At 43.7% G+C, this 20,841-nt stretch overlaps 1 protein-coding gene across 5 annotated transcripts in view; it reads left to right on the forward strand.

Moving 5' to 3' along the window:
* The first annotated feature begins 1,497 nt into the window (after window positions 1-1,497).
* Window positions 1,498-20,841, forward strand: part of TTC7B (tetratricopeptide repeat domain 7B) — a 102,874-nt gene continuing 83,530 nt past the window's right edge. The window contains exons 1-4 of one of the 5 annotated variants that reach the window (XM_033141232.1): window positions 1,498-1,677; window positions 12,833-12,987; window positions 16,584-16,752; window positions 20,531-20,661. In XM_033141232.1, coding sequence (XP_032997123.1) covers window positions 1,557-1,677; window positions 12,833-12,987; window positions 16,584-16,752; window positions 20,531-20,661 — 576 coding nt within the window. In that variant the 5' untranslated portion in view covers window positions 1,498-1,556. The remainder of the gene's footprint in view (window positions 1,678-12,832; window positions 12,988-16,583; window positions 16,753-20,530; window positions 20,662-20,841) is intronic. The other 4 variants (XM_033141195.1, XM_033141205.1, XM_033141214.1 and 1 more) reach the window with 4 other exon arrangements.

Consider the following 20,841-nt stretch of genomic DNA (forward strand, 5'->3'; position numbering starts at 1 on the left):
TTCAAAGCATGACTCGCATCAGCAACAGCCCATGAGGGGCTGGTGAGGGTTGTGGCCACAAACATCTGGAGGGCACCAGGCGGGCGAGGTGGGTGCTTTGAGACTTGCGCCTTCAGCCTTTTAAGCTGACCAGAGAACTTCTTGTTCTGATGCTGCAACCGGCAGAAGAAGAAGAGTTTTGAATTTGATATCCCGCTTTATCACTACCCTAAGGAGTCTCAAAGCGGCTAACAATCTCCTTTCCCTTCCTCCCCCACAACAAACACACTGTGAGGTGAGTGAGGCTGAGAGACTTCAGAGAAGTGTGACTAGCCCAAGGTCACCCAGCAGCTGCATGTGGAGGAGCGGGGACGCGAACCCAGTTCACCAGATTACAAGTCCACCACTCTTGACCACTACACCACACTGGCTCAACTCCCCCCAGATACCCCTCTGGGGAAAAAAATGAGAGTAACGTGAGAAGGAAGGGAAGACTGGTGATCATTACAAACCCTCCAGGTGCCCCTATTTTCCAGGGACAGTCCTGGATTTGCAGAAGCCGTCCTAGTTTCTGATTTTGTCCCGTTTTTCCTTAGGACGTCTCTATTTTCATCGGAGAAATGTTGGGAGGGTATGGAGTTAGGCAACCCCCTGAACCAAGGAGAAAAGCAGCTATATGACCTTTAGAAGACACCCCTGCATGGGGAAGTTGTTTAATGTTTAATTATGTTTTTACATATGTTGGAAGGCACTCCGAGTGGCTGGGGCAACCCAGTCAGATGGGTGGGGTATTATTATTAATCAGTGCTTTTTCTGGGGGTACACGGGTATCCATACCCCTAAACGTTTTGTGAATCTAAGTTTGGCCTCATTGAGGGGCAACATTTCAATATGAGTAGGAAAATGAGAGTACCCCTAATCATTTTTTAAAGAAAAAAAGCACTCATAATAATTAATAGAATAAGATGTTCCTATTTTCATCTGAGAAATGCTATGCTGGCTGTTTAGCAGTAATAATAAACCATTCATTCATTCATCTGAGAAATGCTGCAGGATATGTATTGAACCGAGGCATCCAGTTATTATTAGCTGTTGTTTGTTTTTAGGTTTTGCTTTTCCCCTACAACTCTTCAATGCATGTATTCCTATTCTAGGGCTTATAAATGTCTGTGTCTATATAATTTTATTGCTTCTCAATATGAACATCGTCAGATGGTCAATATTAGTTGCCTCCCCTAGCCCTGAAGGAGGAGGGAGCCGAGCACAGCGAGCAACTGTGGCGACTGAGCTCTTCTCCCGCCCGTCCCATTTTTCCCGCCCAAGGAGCCGCCGCTCCTCCTCCTCCGCCCGCGCCGCCCCCGCCTCGTTCTTCCGAGCGCCCGGCAGGTGGCGCTGCAGCGAGCGGCGCTCGGTTCCCCCTCCGGTTCCCGTTCCGGGGCCGCAGCCGGGCTCGTTCCGCCGCCGAAAAGGCGCCCGCTGCTGCTGCTGCCGCCGCCGCCGCCGCCGCTGCGCCCCCTGCCCCCACCCCTGCCCGGCCCCCGCGGCGCCCAGGGGCCGCCCAGCCTCCCCCTGCCGCCATGGCCACCAAGAAAGGGGGTTCGCGGCTGGAAACCGAGATCGAGAGGTGCCGCTCCGAGTGCCAGTGGGAGAGGATCCCCGAGCTCGTCAAGCAGCTGTCGGCCAAGCTCATCGCGAACGGTGCGGCCCTGCGGGGGGGGGGAGGTGGGGAAGGGAAGCTGTGGGCCCGGACCTCCCCACCCCCCGACCCACCTGCTCCTCCTCCGTCGAGGGTGGAAGGCGCAGGGGCGGTCGAGGCAGAGCTTCCCTCCATGTAGGCAGCCGCGGTGCGTCAGGGGATGGGTGCCCTCGCGTGGCAGTGGGTAGACCACCTTAATCGGTTGCACAACAAGAAGAGGGGCGCCTCTGGGCATGTGCAGAATGCGGTCCTCCGCCACCGCCGGGCCACATGAGCGCCAGCGGCCCCCCGCAGATCTGGCACTGAGGGCAGAGGCTCCCAGGTCGGAGGGGACGACGACGACGTCCTACTCTTCCCCACAGATGAAGCTCTGGGTGCTCAATTGAGTGGGGTGCGGGGTGGGACCCTGCCACCTGAGGTGCCTTGTGTTTTTGCATGTTGATGCTGCAGAGTGATGTCGGTAGTCTGTGCATGCTCTATGGTATCTCTCTCTCCTTTAATATCGTCTCCTGGCATAAAGTCTGAAGTATCTTGGGTTGAAAACTGGCAGGGAATTTCCTGCGGTTAATGCATGGTGTTAGGCCAGCCTCAAATTTAAGCCCCGAAGAGCAGCGTTAGGGTGTGTGAACTGATGGTTCTGGTTTGTTTGTTTGTTTTGGTCAGATGCAGAATGCTTTGGTTTTGTTTGTTTCATACATGCGAGGAGTTGCTTATAAGTTTTTATGCCTTCAGGTCTTTGATGGTGGTGCTGAAATAGTGTGCACCTGTGTGATTTTATCTAATAGAGGTCTAAGGACTTCTGGCTAAGGATTTTTGAGCTTGCGTCTCATCTGAACACCAGGTAGAGTTTCCTGCCACTTAACCAGAATTAGTGCCTCCATAATTTGGCATTAGCAAAAATGACTTCCAGGGAGGCCTGAGAATCTGTGGCTTGCTTAGCAAGTAACAATAGCATCAATGAGCAAGTGTGCTGGGAGGAAATCACAGCCACTTCACTCCTCCCCTGGTTTTGGTACTGCTGCACTACCAGGAGCTAAACCATGGTTTGTTTTAGCGTCATGTGTTAACCTGGGCTCATTATTTGTTCAACTCCATAGAAACCAAGGTTTGCTCATGCCTTAGCTTCAATTTACTTAATTTCAGTATTCTCCACACTGAGAAATTGTGGCTGGATCTGCTCCTTTTGACTGGCCCTCTAAATGGTTTCCCTGTTTGAGAAGTTGATCTCATAGTATCACCAATATTGATAGAGTATAACTAATATTGACAATCTGACAATGTTCATACTTAGGAACAATAAAATTATATAGGCGCAGATATTTATGAGCCCTAGAATAGGAATACATGCATTGAAGAGTTGTAGGGGGAAAGCAAAACAACCAAAAACTCCTAACAGGTTGTACTTCCAGGGCCTATAAAAAGAAAGTTATGAGTTGTTCACTTAACATGAGGAAACAATGGTAAACCTGTTCTTCTTTCATGTGTTGGGTAATGTTTGCTTTAACTAATAAAAAGTGGAAACATAAGGTTAAGGTAAAGGACCCCTGGATGGTTAAGTCCAGTCAAAGGTGACTGTGGGATGCAGCGCTCATCTCGTTTCAGGCCGAGGGAGCTGACGTTTGTCCACAGACAGCTTTCCGGGTCATGTGGCCAACATGACTAAACCGCTTCTGGCATACAGAGGACTGTGATGAGTGCTAGAGTGCACGGAAACGCCGTTTACCTTCCTGCCGCAGCAGTACCTATTTATCTACTTGCGCTGGTGTGCTTTTGAACTGTTAGGTTGGCAGAAGCTGGGACAAAGCAACAGGAGCTCACCACTGTCGCACGGATTCGAACCGCCAACCTTCCGAACACCCCTTGCTGGAATTCTGATGCATTGAGCTATGGCGTAAAATGGTCTTTCTGTGAGCAGGGTACTGGAATTTGGAATTTGATCAATCTAAAAAGATTTGGTCCAATATTGCTCATGCATTTTTTAAAAAAACCTTTGTATGGGATCAACAAAGATGGTAACTATCAACAGGTTTCATACTTAAGCTTCTTACAAAAGAGAGAGAGCTGTTGTAAAACAGTAATGATTATTTCATGTTTATTCAGCCCCTCCTCCAAGGAGCTCATGATGCCTTATGGAGCCCTTTTATTCTGACAACAACCCTGTGAGGTAGCTTTGACTAAGGCTGGGAAGGTGACTGGTCTAACACTGTCTGATGTTCTTCATGGCTGAGTGAGGATTTCAGCCTACTGCCCCCTGGTTCCAGCCTCATCCTTTGTTCACTATGCCGTGGCCATTGCCACCTATAGCTGTTCCTTCCAGTAGCACCTTAGAGACCAACTAAGTTTGTTATTGGTATGAGCTTTCGTGTGCATGCACACTTCTTCAGATACACAATGTGCATGCACACGAAAGCTGATATCAATAACAAACTTAATTGGTCTCTAAGATGCTACTGGAAGGAATTTTTTTATTTTTTATTTTGTTTCAACTACGGCAGACCAACACGGCTACCTACCTGGAACTAGACCTATAGCTGTGTTCCTGTTTGGTTATGCCTATACAGGCGTCCTCCCACTTAACACAGGGTTTACGTTCCAGGCCCCCACGTACATAAGTGAAATAGCTTAAAGTGTGGAGCTCCTCACTATAATAGGGAGGGTGTGTGAGGAGAGAGAGAGAGAAAGAAAGAAAGAAAGAAAGAAAGAGAGAGACTCGTCCTGGAAATCGCTTGGGGCCACTGCTAAACCTGTCCTGAGCCTGCCTGCCTGCCTACGGGGAGCCACTACATGTGGCATTGGCTGGCTGGTGCCAAAATGGGGGTGTTGATGCGCAGCGGAGATGGGGAGACGGCACCTCCTGCCCTGCACTGCTGGTCAATCAAAGGACACCTTCCCTCTCTTGAGCAACTTCAGGGCAGTAGCCCCAAGTAAGGAAAGGCCTATTCATTCATTCATTTTGCAGTGACCTGCATAAATGCAGTTGTGCACAAGTGGGATGCACATAAGGATGTGTGTAAAAAGGTAAAAGATAAAGGACCCATGGACGGTTAAGTCCAGTCAAAGGCGACTATGTACCTGTAGTTACATCAGGGAGCTAATCTGAGAAGTTGTGTGATGCTTCTAGGCTTGCCCATGATTGCTGCCATAACGATTAATTTCACCATAATGACATTTTTACAAGTAAGCTGCCATCTACACAGTGGCATTTTTGGAATATTTGACAATATTAGACTGGTCAGTTGCACAGTTTGTCAGCCTTATGGTTAAGAGTATGTTGCTATATGTAATTGTAAGTCCTGAAAATAACATTTTTTTAATTTAAAAAAAATCCTCTATATTAATGTAGCATTTTCTGTTATAAATTGCAAGGTGGTCATTAGCTACTGTGAACATTTGTGGTGTAGTACTTTCAGTTTTTAGTACTGTACAGTGTCTTTCAAAATGCATTACAGGGAACCCTGGGATTCTTGAAAAGGAGCTATATAAAATTCTTAATAAATAATAAATAAAATAAGAAGGAACAACTTTTAAAGAAGAACCTTAAGCATGTTTATGAAGAAGTAAGTCCCACTTTTTCCAGTGGGATTTACTTCCCAGTCCACGTGTTTTGTTTAGCAGACTTAGGTTGCAAGCTCATACAATTAACTGGGAAGTAAAATGCATTCAGTAAAGTGGAACTTGCTTTTGAATAAGCATATTTGGATCAGACAGGCTCTAATGTTATATGTACATACTTGGAAATAAGTTTTACTGAAATGAATAATTTGTAGTGGGCAGCTGCAAGCTATAAAAATAATATTAGTGCGGAAAGAAACACTTGCAGCTATCACTTCAGTTGAAACACAAACCTATGTTAACATGATTATTTAAAATTCCAGATTGTCACTATTTTTGGTTGGCCTTCAGTCATGTACTGGCTAATTCAAATTGCATCACTCCCCCCAAATCAGACTTTTTGTGATAAGGAAAGTGATTGGGGTTACGACACTGGAATGAATGGGATAACTTAATATAACCTTAACAAACAAATTGGAATGAATGAACAACTAAATAGTCATTGTTATCTAACCTTCCTGCAAATATGTGCAAATAATCTGGATTAATGTCCAATAAACTGGTCATTTGGAAGCAACCTAACAAGCTTTACTAAAGCTGTGTTGGTCTTTTCACATGTGCACTCACGAGGTCCTACACACTTGCCACCAACCAAGAAGTACAGTAGTTACTACTGAAGATTTCAATTGCAGGTTATATCGTGTTTTCCCGAAAATAAGACACCGTCTTATATTTATTTTTCCTCAAGAAGACACACTATGGCTTATTTTCAGGGGATGTCTTACTTTTATTACGTCAGTTGCTGCTCGTCTTCTTAACCACTCTGTGTCAGTACGCTGCATAGCCATGACTATCACCATTTCTTATTTTTGGGGTGTGGCTTATATCGTGCAAATGCTTAGAAATCCTGCTACGGCTTATTTTATGGGTATGTCTTATTTTCGGGGAAACACGGTAGTTGTGCTCTGAGTGGTGGTATCTTGCTGGATTATAGGATAGAATTTAGGAATCTCTGTGTAGAAGGAAGCAGTTTTCTGCCCCAAAAGGAGGAAGGCTTGAATGAGGTTTCATAGCGTTTTGATCACATTTTTTTTTACATCTTCATATCTACATGTTACTCCCTCCCCAACTAGCTCTTTTATTTCTTGTAAACAAGTCTGATAACTGTTTAAAAAGCCAAAAACACAAAGTGTGCTGACAAGATAAGAGGATACGAATATGTCATTAAACCTATCTTCATTGATTGTGTGCATTTGATATTTTGAGTTCCAGTGTGCTTTGGTTTAGTGAAGCATTCCAGGGTTGTGTTTATTAGCAGTGCTATCTGCAGAGGGGTATTGAGAGCTTTTCCATCAACAGTGATTCTCATACCAATGGCTTTAGAGGCTTTTAGAGGATATTTGAGATACCACACTTCTCTTGTAGCAAAGCACTCTGTGGTATTCCAGTACTGCTGTCCGTTTAGTCACGATATCCCTCCAGGCATTCTTTTAAGTAAGCTTCTCTATTTATGTTTTGGAGTAAGGGAAAGCATGATACCGGGATATGGTGATGAGAGTGTACTACGATTAAAGAATGGGGTGTGTTGTTGCTGCCAGTGGCTATCACGGATTAAAAAGCAATGTGATAAATATATTTATTTGAGAGTACATACCATACCAGCAGAATTTGCTTGTAGGTGTTAAGCTAAGAAATATAATATATTTACTTATATCAAAGAGTTTTGGACCATAGGGTGAAGTTTAAATCTGGAAGGTGCTGAACTCTTAGGACTGAGAAGCTGTCAGAGAAATGGTTTTGTTGGATTGCTGGAAGAAATGAAACAAGTACTAGAGTAGGAGGGCTGCTTCACTCCCCCCCCCCAATGGAAAGCACATTTGCAACAAACCAGTGTTTTAAAAAGGATGCCACATGTTTGTTAAGGACCTGTGATTGGTCCATGGGGTTACGAAGAGTCGGACACGACTGAACAACAATGAGTTGCAATTCAGCAGTTTTGGTAATGAGTTGCAGTTCACTCTAAGGGAGAGGCATGGCTGGAAACTGAAGTAAGCAATTTGCACCAGTGCTCCAGTGCATAGGAGTTATTGAATAACTGCCTGCAATTCTGATTACTTGAATATAATTGAACCAGAGAGAGGCAGGGTCAAGAAAACAGAACAAATCCGTGTTTTTTATCATGCACACAAAAAACACAACCACTTTAGGGCAGTCTACTTATGAGATTAGTTGCTAAGAGATCTGCATAACTGCTTCATAATGCTACTTAGCAAAAAGAAACAGGAATCTCACAGAAGGTTATGGCAACAGCTAAGCAGCAAAGGAAGGAAATTCTTACCAATTTTGCTTCCTGGTAAATAAGAACTACACAACATTAAGGTGAATGCTGCTGCTCATATCCCTAACATACTGAAAAAGACCTCTTCTTGATTTGTATAATTATCAAGAAACAATAGATTTCAATAGCCTTGACAATAGATGTTAGGGCTATTCAGCAATGCCGAATAATATCCTGCGGTGGGGGGCAGTGGGAGGGGGGAGACAGACAGACAGACAGACAAGGGAGAAGGCTTATGTCTTTCCACACCCATCAGCCAATCACCCATTTCTACCACCCTTCTGAGTAATACCCCTCCCCACCCTCTCACTATATATAAGGGTCTGGTGACTTCTGTTTCAGTGTATCTGAAGAAGTGTGCATGCACACGAAAGCTCATACCAAGAACAAACTTAGTTGGTCTCTAAGGTGCTACTGGAAGGATTTTTTTATTTTTTTATTTTGTTTTGACTATGGCAGACCAACACGACTACCTACCTGTAACTGCAATTTCTCTAGTGCAGTATAGCCATTCTATGGTGTTGAACATATCCTGTTTTCCTTTACTTAATACTGTTACAGGACTTGTTTTCCTCATTGCTGTTGTCTTCTCAGAGTGGATATCTTTAAGTGTTTTTGCTGCTCTTCAGAGTATGCAGTGTCAGGAAACCTCACTTGACCAGGAAGGGAGGGGGCAGCAATGTGGTTTCCATATACAGTAGTCATGTAATATGTAGGGAGAAAATGCCGCTGCTGGTATAGACACATTTCCCCCTGTTAATGCCACATGCATTTTTTGAGCAGTGCTAAAGCTTGAGACGTGGCAATTTGTTAACCTTCTCAAGTGATGCAATCAGTATTGGTAGCCTTCTGTACTTGCTGGCTTTCTTGTGCAACTAAACAATCAACTCCTTATGCTGTTCTATAAATATTTGATTGCGGATTTTTCTAGTTATCTAATTCAGTATACACGGAAATTGGCCACTTCCAAGCTATTCAAAATCAACAGTGGGTTAAGAACTTTTTTTTAAAGTTAAGTAAAGTATGAAACCTCGATAGACATTTTGTCAGTCTTTAACTGCATGCGCTGTAACAACCAGCTGCTGGTTTCCCTGGCTCATTAATTCTTGACTTCACTCTTTGGCAATCACTGTTTGGAAGATTATTTATGGTGTTTCGAGCTTCCAGTATATGGTAAGGTGGTGTCCAAGAATGGCCTTTATACCATGATCACGTGAAACAAGTTTCATTGGTTGTTCCAGGTTAATAATTCTCTCTCTCTACTGGTTACTTTTAGGTGCTTACAGTTTATCATCTAGTACAGTGGTTCCCAAATAGCTAAGTACAGCGGATTCACTTTTTCAGACTCCCTGGAGTCCACAGACCACCAATTGGGAACCACTGATCTAGTATGAATAATAAGTCGTACCTCCATTTACGTAACCCTCTGGTTACGTAAACTTCGGGATGCGCATGCGCCAAACCCAGAAGTATTTTACCTGGTTTTGCCGTGTGCGCATGCGCAGAAGTGGTAGACGAGTGGTCTGCACATGCGCAGAAGCGGTCCTCAGGTTGCGGAAACCTCGGGATCCAACCGGACCTCCAGAACAGATCCCGTCCACAACCAGAGGTACCACTGTACTAAAAACCTCCCAAAGCTACTTTATTTCCATCCTGTTCATAGTCCCAGTCTTTCATCTCTTTACTGTTCCTTGAGCTCTGATTTCTTCTACTTAAATTATCCTAGCCAATTGAGGATTACATTGCAAGTGCAATGACATCATGCTGCTAGCCAGTCAGATTCATTCAAATGACATCACAGAGTCAAAGCTAGAAGCATTACCCTCTCTTTGAATGGGGCTTGAGGAGGAAGGCACATTGTGATAATTTTTGCACCTTTGCTTATCTAAATAAGTGCTGGAAGGAGGGGAAATTTTCATGGCAGATGCAAATACAGTTGTACCTCGAAAGTCGAACGCCTTGCAAGTCAAACGTTTTGGAAAGCTCATACGAAAGCTCATACCAAGAACAAACTTAGTTGGTCTCTAAGGTGCTACTGGAAAGAATTTTTTATTTTGTTTTGGCTCCTGAACGCCGCAAACCCGGAAGTGAGTGTTGTGGTTTGCGAACGTTCTTTGGAACCTGAACATCCGACATGGGTACCACGGTTTCCAATTGGCTGCATGAGCTTCCTGCAGCCATTTGGAAGCTGCACCTTGTTTTCCGAAAATTTTGGAAGTCAAACGGGCTTCTGGAACGGACTTTGTTCGGCTTCCGAGGTATGACTGTAGTTCAGCTTGGCCTCAAACAGTTACAAAGTGATACAGGGATTTATATTTATTTTTTGTGGGGGAGCAAATTGGTCATTAAAAGTACTATTCAATAGGCCACAATCATATTTCTTGCAACAGCCCTGCTTGGTCGTCAGGGGGCTTAGCACAGCTTTACTAGGGTGCAGTTTCAATTGCAAAACAGGATTGACCAGAGGCCACATAAATATGTGTAGGAAAGACGGCTCTACAATCTTCCTCTAAATCTCTATAAAGCTCTTGGCTGTGCACAGCCTGGAATGTAGACTTAAAAAACAACAACCTAGAAATGCTAAGAGTTAGTAAGAAGAAGAAGAAGAGTTTGGATTTGATATCCCGCTTTTCACTACCCGAAGGAGTCTCAAAGCGGCTAACATTCTCCTTTCCCTTCCTCCCCCACAACAAACACTCTGTGAGGTGAGTGGGGCTGAGAGACTTCAAAGAAGTGTGACTAGCCCAAGGTCACCCAGCAGCTGCATGTGGAGGAGTGCAGACATGAACCCGGTTCCCCAGATTACGAGTCTGTCGCTCTTAACCACTACACCAAACTGGGAAATCAGTTCCTTTTGTCTCAAAGTGGATTTGGTTTTCAAACTGTCTAGGGTCCAAAGTAAACATTTACAACTGTAGCTGCATGTAATGATAGCCTGACTTTTGTTGTGGCCCACTACTAGTGGGGGAATTAATCCTTTCGCCTGAAACTTTGCTTTTCTCCTTTGGATAAGGCACCTGTTTGCAGAGTAAATATAAGTCAGTGCATTTGTGGAAAAGTGAATTTGATGGACAAATGGGCCAGCAGGATCAAGCTTCCTGCCTCCAACCACTGCAAATCTTCTCCCTCCTGAAGGCCCTTTGCAAAGGAGAAGCAGCTGTTAGATTAAATTTACACTTAGCTATGGCTCTTGGGGCCCTAACTATCGGAATGATTGATTTCCAAACTTATGCCAGTAGCTCCCCAACTCATTCTTAGAGCCGAACATCGTGTTCTTCATGCTAATAATTTCTGCTTGGGCAAAGCAGTTATTAGAAATTATAACTATGGCTTATGGGCCAGAGTGAGATATCAACTATGTTTACAAAAGCTGTAGAACACTCCTTCCTTCAGTAATAAATGAACAGCAGTTCCCGTTACTTTGGTAATTATTGCATAGCAGAATGTCTTAGGGCTATGATGCACACTGTTAACAAGATGGATTTATGGTTTTGTTTACCCACAAATCAGATTGGAGTTTGCTGAATGTGCCTCTCCCAGATTCCTGGCAAGTAGACATGGGCATAAATCCTTTTGGTATTACAGTTTTCATTAAGTGAACGTTCACGCAGTAGACAGTTGAAGTTCTCAAAGTGTCTGTCATCTGTGTGTGGTTACAGACAGTTACGGTAACCAATATTGTTTGTATGCTGGTCAAAGATGACTCAAATCAAATACATTTCTGAGTTTCTTTCTGTCTAGAAACTTAAAACCTCTAGAACAAATATACTTAGAACAACGCTACTGGTATAGCAAGCAAATTTGACATACATATAGTTATGCATGCCCTATTCTAATTTGCATATATAAATAATTCTGTTATGCATGCCTAATTCTGAAAGTTGTTGTACAGCAATTATGTGTCACTGTATAAAGCATCCGAAATTTACTTAAATGCAATGCAGAGATTTTAAAGGATAAGACAATACCTGCCCAAAGGCTCTTGATCTAATAGATGCAATCCTGTGGGGAAAAGCATGAGGAGGAGGGCAAACAAATTCAGATATCAGTGCTTGTCTGTGGATTTTTTTTTAGGAGCCTAAATACGTTAAATCAATATGAGCTGTGCAAGCTGTTGGTCACAGTGCTGTGTGGTCCTCTGCTGCAAAAGTACACAGTTGTAACTTGGCAGTTGATGGGCGCGTAAAAAAGTGTAGAAGATATATGAAGTTAGGAGGGAAGAAGAGAACTGAAGTAAGTGCATGACCCTCTTCGCCCATGAAAATGCATTTTACAAGGTTTCTTCAGTCCAAATGGCGCATTAAATATAGAACTACTGTTACCCTGACATCCTTTTTAAGGAACAGGAAAAGCCACTCCTAGGGGAGAGACACAAGAGCAGAGAGCAAAACAAAATAAAAAATAAAAAAAATCCTTCCAGTAGCACCTTAGAGACCAACTAAGTTTGTTCTTGGTATGAGCTTTCGTGTGCATGCACACTTCTTCAGATACACTGAAACAGAAGTCACCAGACCCTTATATATAGTGAGAGGGACCCTTATATATAGTGAGAGCAGAGAGGGGAGAGTGGCATTTCCCCTCTTGCTGTGTTGCAGTGCCTACCCCCCTCTGCCCCTGCCACGTTTTTCACTGCAGGGAAGAAACCATGAAATTCTCTAAATGTTTGTGTAGATGCTTGTGAAGAGGCAATTTGGCATTGGGAAACAGCACGTTAATTGTCACCTCTACCCTTGAGCTCTCCATCTAGTTCCATCTAGTTTTGCAAAAATGTTCCTCTTTAACCAGACCTTTGGTTGACTGACATTCAATGCCCTTTTAAAATGTGTGTATGGGGGGGGGGAGTTACTGGGTTGTTGTTGTTTTCATTTTGATTATGTATTCTGTGTTTTTATATTATGATTTTATCCTGTGAATCACCCTGAGACCTGTGGGTATAGGGCAGTATCCACATTTAATTAACTGATTAATTAATTAGTAATCTTTTCCTGTTCTATAAGGGCTAGTGAGCTACCACTGCGCATACGTAACATGCAACATTCCTTCTGGACTATGAGTCAAGAACTCTGTTCAAAGAAGTGTTTTGTGCTGCAAGAGAAGCTATGGGAATGAAAACATTTTTTATTTTTTTACTCTCTTGAAAATCATTTCTGCCACTGTATTTCACAAACATGGCTGTAGGCTTTCTGTGTCCTCTTATGATCGGCGTCTGGTGTTAGCAGCATGTGCAAGACCATTGATCTGCTTAATGATCTTCTCTCTCTCCATAGATGACATGGCAGAGCTCCTCCTTGGCGAATCCAAGCTGGAACTTTTTCTGAAGGAGAACCCTCTTAAGCAGGGTGCAACCCCCTGCGGTCCCCGGCCAAAGTTAATTGAAGTCAGGAAGCACCTCACTGCAGCCCTTGACCGAGGAAACCTAAAGGTACTTGCTACTTCTAAAACAGTATCTGGGAATTTTTGAGTAAACGTATAAAGTCTTCATCGAGTTTTTGGAATCAGGTTTGTGAAATAATTTTCCATTGCTGTGTTTGGATTTTGCGAGGTGGACATCTTTCCTATATTCTTATTACCATACTGCCCTTCTTCCCAGCTGGGAGCTCCGAATAGTGTACACAATCCTTAAAATGTCTTAAACCACAAACCTTCGGTTAACCCGCCGCACAACGATGAGGCATTAATTAACCACTTCCTGGACCCACATGGCCTGTCCCTTTCTACTGAATCTCAAGGATCAGGAGAGATGTTGTGCAAGGATCAGGAGAGTGCATGGCTTGCCTGACCCCTGCAAGCACCCCGTCCACATCCTTGGGTCACTGTAACAAACCGATCCCACAAAATATGACAACAAGGTGATTTAGTAACTTCCGCTGGACTGGCAGCAATTGTGGCGTTGAGTTCCAAATGCATACGAACCTGACACCTCAAAGTGCTTTACAAATAAGTCGCTGAAGGCTATTGGGTGACTAGCTGTTTCTGCTTGGACTTCAGTAGCCCATTCACCGCTCAAAAAGGCTCCGCTGGGTGGTTCACTGATGATGCAGCAAAGTAGGCTTTCTTGCTGCCACTGCCTATGCCATCTGATAGGTGCAGTTGTGTGCTCTCACCCGTGTGTGGTTGTATTTGCTACAAGAATTGAGCTCCACCTGTTGGCTGGCTCAGTTCATTGCTAGGGGCTCCTTTTTGGGCTGTCTGAGGATGGAGGGGGAGCAATCATGATGATGGCTCTGCCCATCCGGCTTCATTTCGCTTTAGAATTGTTTACAGTAGGTTGTTGTTGTTCAGTCGTTCAGTCGTGTCCGACTCTTCGTGACCCCATGGACCAGAGCACGCCAGGCACGCCTATCCTTCACTGCCTCTCGCAGTTTGGCCAAACTCATGTTAGTAGCTTCGAGAACACTGTCCAACCATCTCATCCTCTGTCGTCCCCTTCTCCTTGTGCCCTCCATCTTTCGCAACATCGGGGTCTTTTCTAGGGAGTCTTCTCTTCTCATGAGGTGGCCAAAGTACTGGAGCCTCAACTTCAGGATCTGTCCTTCTTGTGAGCACTCAGGGCTGATTTCTTTAAGAATGGATAGGTTTGATCTTCTTGCAGTCCATGGGACTCTCAAGAGTCTCCTCCAGCACCATAATTCAAAAGCATCAATTCTTCAGCGATCAGCCTTCTTGATGGTCCAGCTCTCACTTCCGTACATTACTACTGGGAAAACCATAGCTTTAACTATACGGACCTTTGTCGGCAAGGTGATGTCTTTGTTTTTAAGATGCTGTCTAGGTTTGTCATTGCTTTTCTCCCAAGAAGCAGGCGTCTTCTAATTTCGTGACTGCTGTCACCATCTGTGGGTGATCATGGAACCCAAGAAAGTGAAATCTCTCACTGCCTCCATTTCTTCCCCTTCTATTTGCCAGGAGGTGATGGGACCAGTGGCCATGGTCTTAGATTTTTTAATGTTGAGCTTCAGACCATATTTTGCGCTCTCCTCTTTCACCCTCATTAAAAGGTTCTTTAATTCCTCCTCACTTTCTGCCATCAAGGTTGCATCATCAGCGTATCTGATGGATGCAGGTGGCGCTGTGGTCTAAACCACAGAGCATAGGGCTTGCCGATCACAAGGTTGGCGGTTCGGATCCCTGCAATGGGGTGAGCTCCCGTTGCTCGGTCCCTGCTCCTGCCAACCTAGCAGTTCGAAAGCACGTCAAAGTGCAAGTAGATAAATAGGTACTGCTCCGGTGGGAAGGTAAACGGCGTTTCCGTGCGCTGCTCTGGTTCGCCAGAAGTGACTTAGTCATGCTGGCCACAAGACCCGGAAGCTGTCTGTGGACAAACGCCGGCTTCCTTGGCCTATAGAGTGAGATGAGTGCTGCAACCCCAGAGTCGTCCGCGACTGGACTTAACGGTCAGGGTTCCCTTTACCTTTAATGGTCATTTGTTAAATTTTACTATGGTTTCATCCAGCAATCTAACAGCAAATTCCCAGCATTCCCCCACCCACCCCCAGTGTTGTGGCACACTAATGGACAAAGGAATAAAACCCAGGATGGGGCTATGCAGATAAAGGGCTGGGCTGTGCAGAAAGGAGCTGGGTTGATTCTTAATGGCTGGCATCATCGGGCCTAAGCAGTGGTGCAATCTCTTCCCATTCTCCTATAAAGGAACAATGATGGGTGAACTTATTTTGTTCCCAAATCACCTGGTGGTGGCTTCGTTAAGCAGCAACATTTTGGATGGAAATGTAGAATCCTTAATTTAGCATTCATGCTACTCAATTAAACCTATGGAGGGACCAGTTTTATTAGGAGAACTGGGCATTAGGTTCAAATGGGTGTTATTATTAAATTCCATGAACTTCCTTAGATCTTGGTTTTAGTTTCACATAGGGAAAATGGTGGGTTGTATCCATTGTTGTCGCTCTGCTGGTGGAAGTCTCTGTCCTTCAATGGAGGGTTCTGTCAGTGGAACATGGAGAAACCTGATGTTTGGTGGTTCCTCGTCCTTCATGTAGCTGCCAACCCCCCAAATCTGCACCATAAGTGTTGGAGGAACAGCATGGGTGGTGCTGGGCAGTGGGGAGAGGGAATAGTAAAAAAAAAATCTGTGCCCTCCCCATTCTGCTCTGATGTAAGCTTCTGGTGGATCCGAGTATTCTATTTGCGGAGGGACACTTGAAAATAAAAAAAAGCTCATGTCCAGTCTAGAAGGGCTGCTGTGCAGATGGGCAATAATTTTAAAACACTTTGTACATTAACAGTGCAGTTCACAGACTGTTGCATGTGGCAGAAACTGGGCTGTACTCAGTTTCTCTGCCTCCTTCCTTTCCAGATAAAAGCTGGATACTGCACATCGAATCAGTGTGTCCCCAGCCGTGGTTTGTCACACTTGCAGCTTGGATTCTTGCATGTGCAGGATTTGATTTCCAAGGCAATCTGCATGTGCAATCCCATCTCTATACACTGGAACAGGGCCTAAAAGTGCTATTTAGCTGGTATTTTGAAAAAGCTTATTAGTTCAGTGTGGTGTAGTGGTTAAGAGCGGTAGACTCGTAATCTGGGGAACCGGGTTCGTGTCTCCGCTCCTCCACATGCAGCTGCTGGGTGACCTTGGGCTAGTCACACTTCTCTGAAGTCTCTCAGCCCCACTCACCTCACAGAGTGTTTGTTGTGGGGGAGGAAGGGAAAGGAGAATGTTAGCCGCTTTGAGACTCCTTCGGGTAGTGAAAAGCGGGATATCAAATCCAAACTCTTCTTCATGTTTCTTCCTCTTGTTTGGTATTTTTATTTCGGTTATGCAATTTTCACAGCTGCATTTTTGCTGCAAGGTGAAATGTTATCCAGGATGTTTTTGCGACTGTGTTAAAAATAAATTTCATGAGTGTAGTTGTTTCCCGTGTTTTCAGTTGCAACAATTCCTCATCTTTATAATATAAAACTATACACAATACTAGATTGAGTGTTTGGACAAGGTAAGAATGCAGATAATGCTGTGTTTTCTTGGAGTAAATATATGCAATTTCTTTCCTCCAGTCAGAGTTCTTACAAGAAGCCAACTTGGTTATGGCCAAATCAAACTATATGGAAGGTGATTACAAAGAAGCCCTTAACATATATGCGAGAGTGGGTCTCGATGGCTTGCAGCTAGTAGCTGTACCTCCTTATCGGCTGAGGATGATAGCCGAAGCATATTCTACCAAAGGTAAGATGACTTTCAGTTCTTCTGTGATTCCCCCCCCCCCGCCGCATCATCTTCAAATAAAATACATTGCACATGTGACCAAATTGAAACTTGATGATGCTTGTTCCTGTTAACATTTTGGCTGCATAGGAAGAAGCATGATTCTTTGCAAATAGCAGAGATAAGAAGCCTAGCAATTCAAATTTATGCATACACAGCTTGGTCAAAGTACAGTGGAACCTTGACTTACATACGCCTCGTCTCACGGATGTTCCAAGTTGCATCCGTGGCAAACCCGGAAGTAAACACTGGGTTTGCCGCGATTCGTGCATGCACGGAAGCGGCTTCTGCCATCTGTGCATGCACAGAAGCGGCTGCCACCGTCTGCGCATACACAGAAGTGCGCTACCACCAAATGCGCACGCGCACAAGATGTCTCTTCTAGCATCCTGTTTCGACCAGCGGATGGAGCTCCGGAATGGATTATGTCCGTAAGTAGAGGTTCCACTATGTGTCCCACTCTCAGTGTGTTAACCTGTTAATTCAAAAGGCACCACGGTTGGTTCCAACAACCAACCAACCAACCATCCATCCAACTAAGCTGTAACTTGTGTGATCATCATCCTGGAGCCATAGGTTTGCACCAGATCACGCCTTCTCTTCCCCCAAACTAGTACATTGCAACGTTTGGTTTTTCCATCTCACAGAAGAGGAGGCACAATCTAGTGTGAATCTGTGGTTCTGACTTTACACTATTCACGCAAGTAGATGTCATTTACAAGCAGTTATTTTGATCATGTTTATTGATGGAACAGACCCAGGAATACTTTTGAGGAATATTATGCTTAATTTAGTTTAAATTAACTAAAATTACAAGGTGAAAACTCATTGAATTAGATACATGCTTTTCTTCCACAATGTTTCAGCAAAGGAACTCAAATTCAGGCGGCCCTATATCAGGAAGTTTTTAATGTTTGAACTTTTATTATGTTTTTATAAGTGTTGGAAGCCACCCAGAGTGGCTGGGGTAACCCAGCCAGTTGGGTGGGGTATAAATAATGAAACATTATTATTATTATTATTATTATTATTATTATTATTATTATTATTATTTTGTTGTTCTTTAAAGACATTGATTAATATGGGTTTGATCCAGGAAATAGTGCACTGAAGGGGCCTGGTGGGAGCTGACTTTCCTGCCCCCTTGAAAGGTCTCTTCCAAGGATGAAGGGTCCCATTAAATGGGGGTGGAATGTAGAATCCCAGAAAATCAGTTGTAGCTACCTTCTGCAAGCAGGTTATGGAAATAAACAGCTCTAATTACAATTGCATCATAGCAAATTATTGGTATTTATGGTAAGGCATGGTATAATATGATATGTATGGCTTTTCTTTGTGTGCTTGGGGCCATTATTTATAGTCTAGGAATAGACAAGAGTGGAATGTTTGCAGGAGTAGGTTGTCTAATCAAACCTTCATCTGTGATTTTGGAATATACCCCAGATTCCCAGCAAAAACATTGAATCAGAGTACATTTTCAAGGCTTCCTGCAGCCATCCTGTCAGGGATGTTGATTTCAGATAACTCATTTTTGGAATATGTCTTGATGTTCCCTCCTACAAAAGTATCTTCCTTCTATTTTCATGCTGATGTACTTTATCATTATGAACAGCATCTAGAAATTAAAAAGGGCAAGGATAGGTTTGGGTCATTTTCCCCCGTGCAATACTGGTGTAGTTTCTATAGGTGGCAGTGTTGCCTCAGCGTCAAGATATGTTCTGCAGTGTGCGTGCATAACAGAAAGCTGGGTCATTGTTTTGAGAACACAGCAGATTCTGTGCATTGGGGTATAGAATTTTTCATGCCCTGATGCATTTGGAATTGCTTCTTTTGTCTGGAAGAGCAAACATTTGCCATCTATGCGGTTTGTTTTTCTTCAGAGAGAGCAGACTCAGTGGTAGCATTGACAACTGATTCTAAATAATTTCTAAAATTAATCTGAGCGTTTGCATGCCCTGCACAGTTCAGTCCAACTGCTAGTCATATAGCAGTGAAGAGATTTTGCTGCCTAGCATGGTAGGAGTGTGGGATTCCTGATAGGCTTAATAGAATTCGAATTTGAAGGGATGGATAGATGTTAAAATTAATTTTAATGCTTTTAAAAATGTCTCTGATCTAGGAAAAAGATTAAGGAAAATGTCACCGTACGAAAGGATTGTTTGGCTTGAGTGAAATGAGTAGATTTTTGCAGACAAGTTAATGTTGCAAAGTTGTTTTGAAAACCTACTCTCCCTTAACAGTTGGACCTTGGGTTTTGAACAGCCTAGTTCTCGAACGTTTTGGCTTCCGAACGATCGAAACCCAGAAGTGACTGTTCCGGTTTTCGAATGTTCTTTTGAAAGCCGAATGTCCAACGGGGCTTCCGCGCCTTCCAATTGGCTGCAGGAACTTCCTGCAGCCAATCAGAAGCCGCGCTTTGGAAGTCGAACGCTTTGGAAGTGGAACAGACTTCCAGAACGGATTCTGTTCAACTTCCAAGGTACAGCTGTACTTGCAACAAGCAAAATGAGGTATTGGCAATGAGGGAGGTTTCTGGGAAAACTTGCTGCTTAATAAGGGGTCACAGGGAACCAAAATATTGTCAAATAGGGCCTTATTACCGGTAATTGACAGGCACTTCCCTAATGCGTCTGGGCAACACTGGTATGGATTGATGCCCAGTGATAGCTTGGCACTGGTCAAATAGGATGAGGGCAGCTCTCTTCACTTGTGTTGCTCCTAGGAGCTGCCTATGCCCTCTCTAGAGACCCACATTACACATTAAGAAATAAGCATCTGTTGCAGCCTTGCAAGTGCCGCAGACTCCCCTTTGCTGCTCCTGTGCTCCCCCCTCCAGCCTTTCCACTGCTGCCTGTAAACCATGATGATTGCACACTTGGAGAAACCTCCGTCCATCTGTCTCTCGGCCTTAAGAGGCCGTTGGCCTTTTACTCCACTTTACTTTCCTGTCCAAATACGATGAGAACAAATTTTACTGAGTTTCCCGTCATTTCTAATTTCTTACCTCTTAGCGCTGCTATGATAGATTTAAAAACGCTTATTTTATTACCAGAAACAAATGTTAGCCTATTAAGCACTGAAGCCTTCTTTTATTAAATTAATAAGGAGTAAGGAATTCAGTTTTACAGTTTGTTGTTTATGAAGCCATCCAGTGTTGCATCTTCCTCCCTGAATTCAGTAAGTATAGAATAATGTACCTCTATCAGAAAAAATCGTACCTACTAGCAGCCTTGTACCTAGCGTGGCTTGGGAATTCTAAGAAAGCAAAAAATCAGGTCAGTCTTGAAAGGTGGAGACCACCACCTGAACATAGACAAAAACCTGCTCCTTGATCTCAGGAACCGTCATGCAAAATTTGGTAAGGGTTTCCTTAGAGGTGTCCAAATGCATAGTGAACAGGGAAACCACCTTCCAAAATATATAATGGATACTATTACATATGTAGTCATACATTTTGGACTATCATCCAATAAACTACATGCACAGAAGTTAATTTAGTTTTCTAAACAGCAGGTCTGCCACAGTCTGGAAAAGGCAGAGGCAGGAGGGAAGAACGCTTTGCTTTATCCATGGATTTTCTCAAATCAGATATACCCCTGGTTTTTCTGTTAGGTGCAGCAGTTTACAAGGGCAGCACTGCACAATTAACTATTGTATTGGTTTCTCTGCTTGGCTAGTGAAAACAGACTGCCTTAGCACCTGATTATTTTATTTTCATTGAAATATATTTTATTTTTAGGTCTTTGTCTAGAAAAGTTGCCAATTTCCTCTTCAACAAGTAACCTCCATGCAGATCGTGAACAAGAAATTATTATGTGCTATGAGAAGGCTGGGGATATAGCCCTTCTGTACCTCCAGGAGATAGAAAGGGTAAGATGGAATATCTAGTTCAATTGAAATATTGGATGTGATTTATTCCATAGTAGGATGTAATGCCTAGCGCAGTCCTCTTCAATGTAAGCTCAAGGTGATATTCATGGTTCTCCCCCTCCCCTTTTAATGCTCACAACATTAAATTGTACATTGTTCGAAACTGTTTTTAACATTGTG

This window comes from Lacerta agilis, chromosome 1 (genome assembly GCF_009819535.1).
Source record: "Lacerta agilis isolate rLacAgi1 chromosome 1, rLacAgi1.pri, whole genome shotgun sequence".
NCBI classification, from domain to species: Eukaryota; Metazoa; Chordata; class Lepidosauria; order Squamata; family Lacertidae; genus Lacerta; species Lacerta agilis.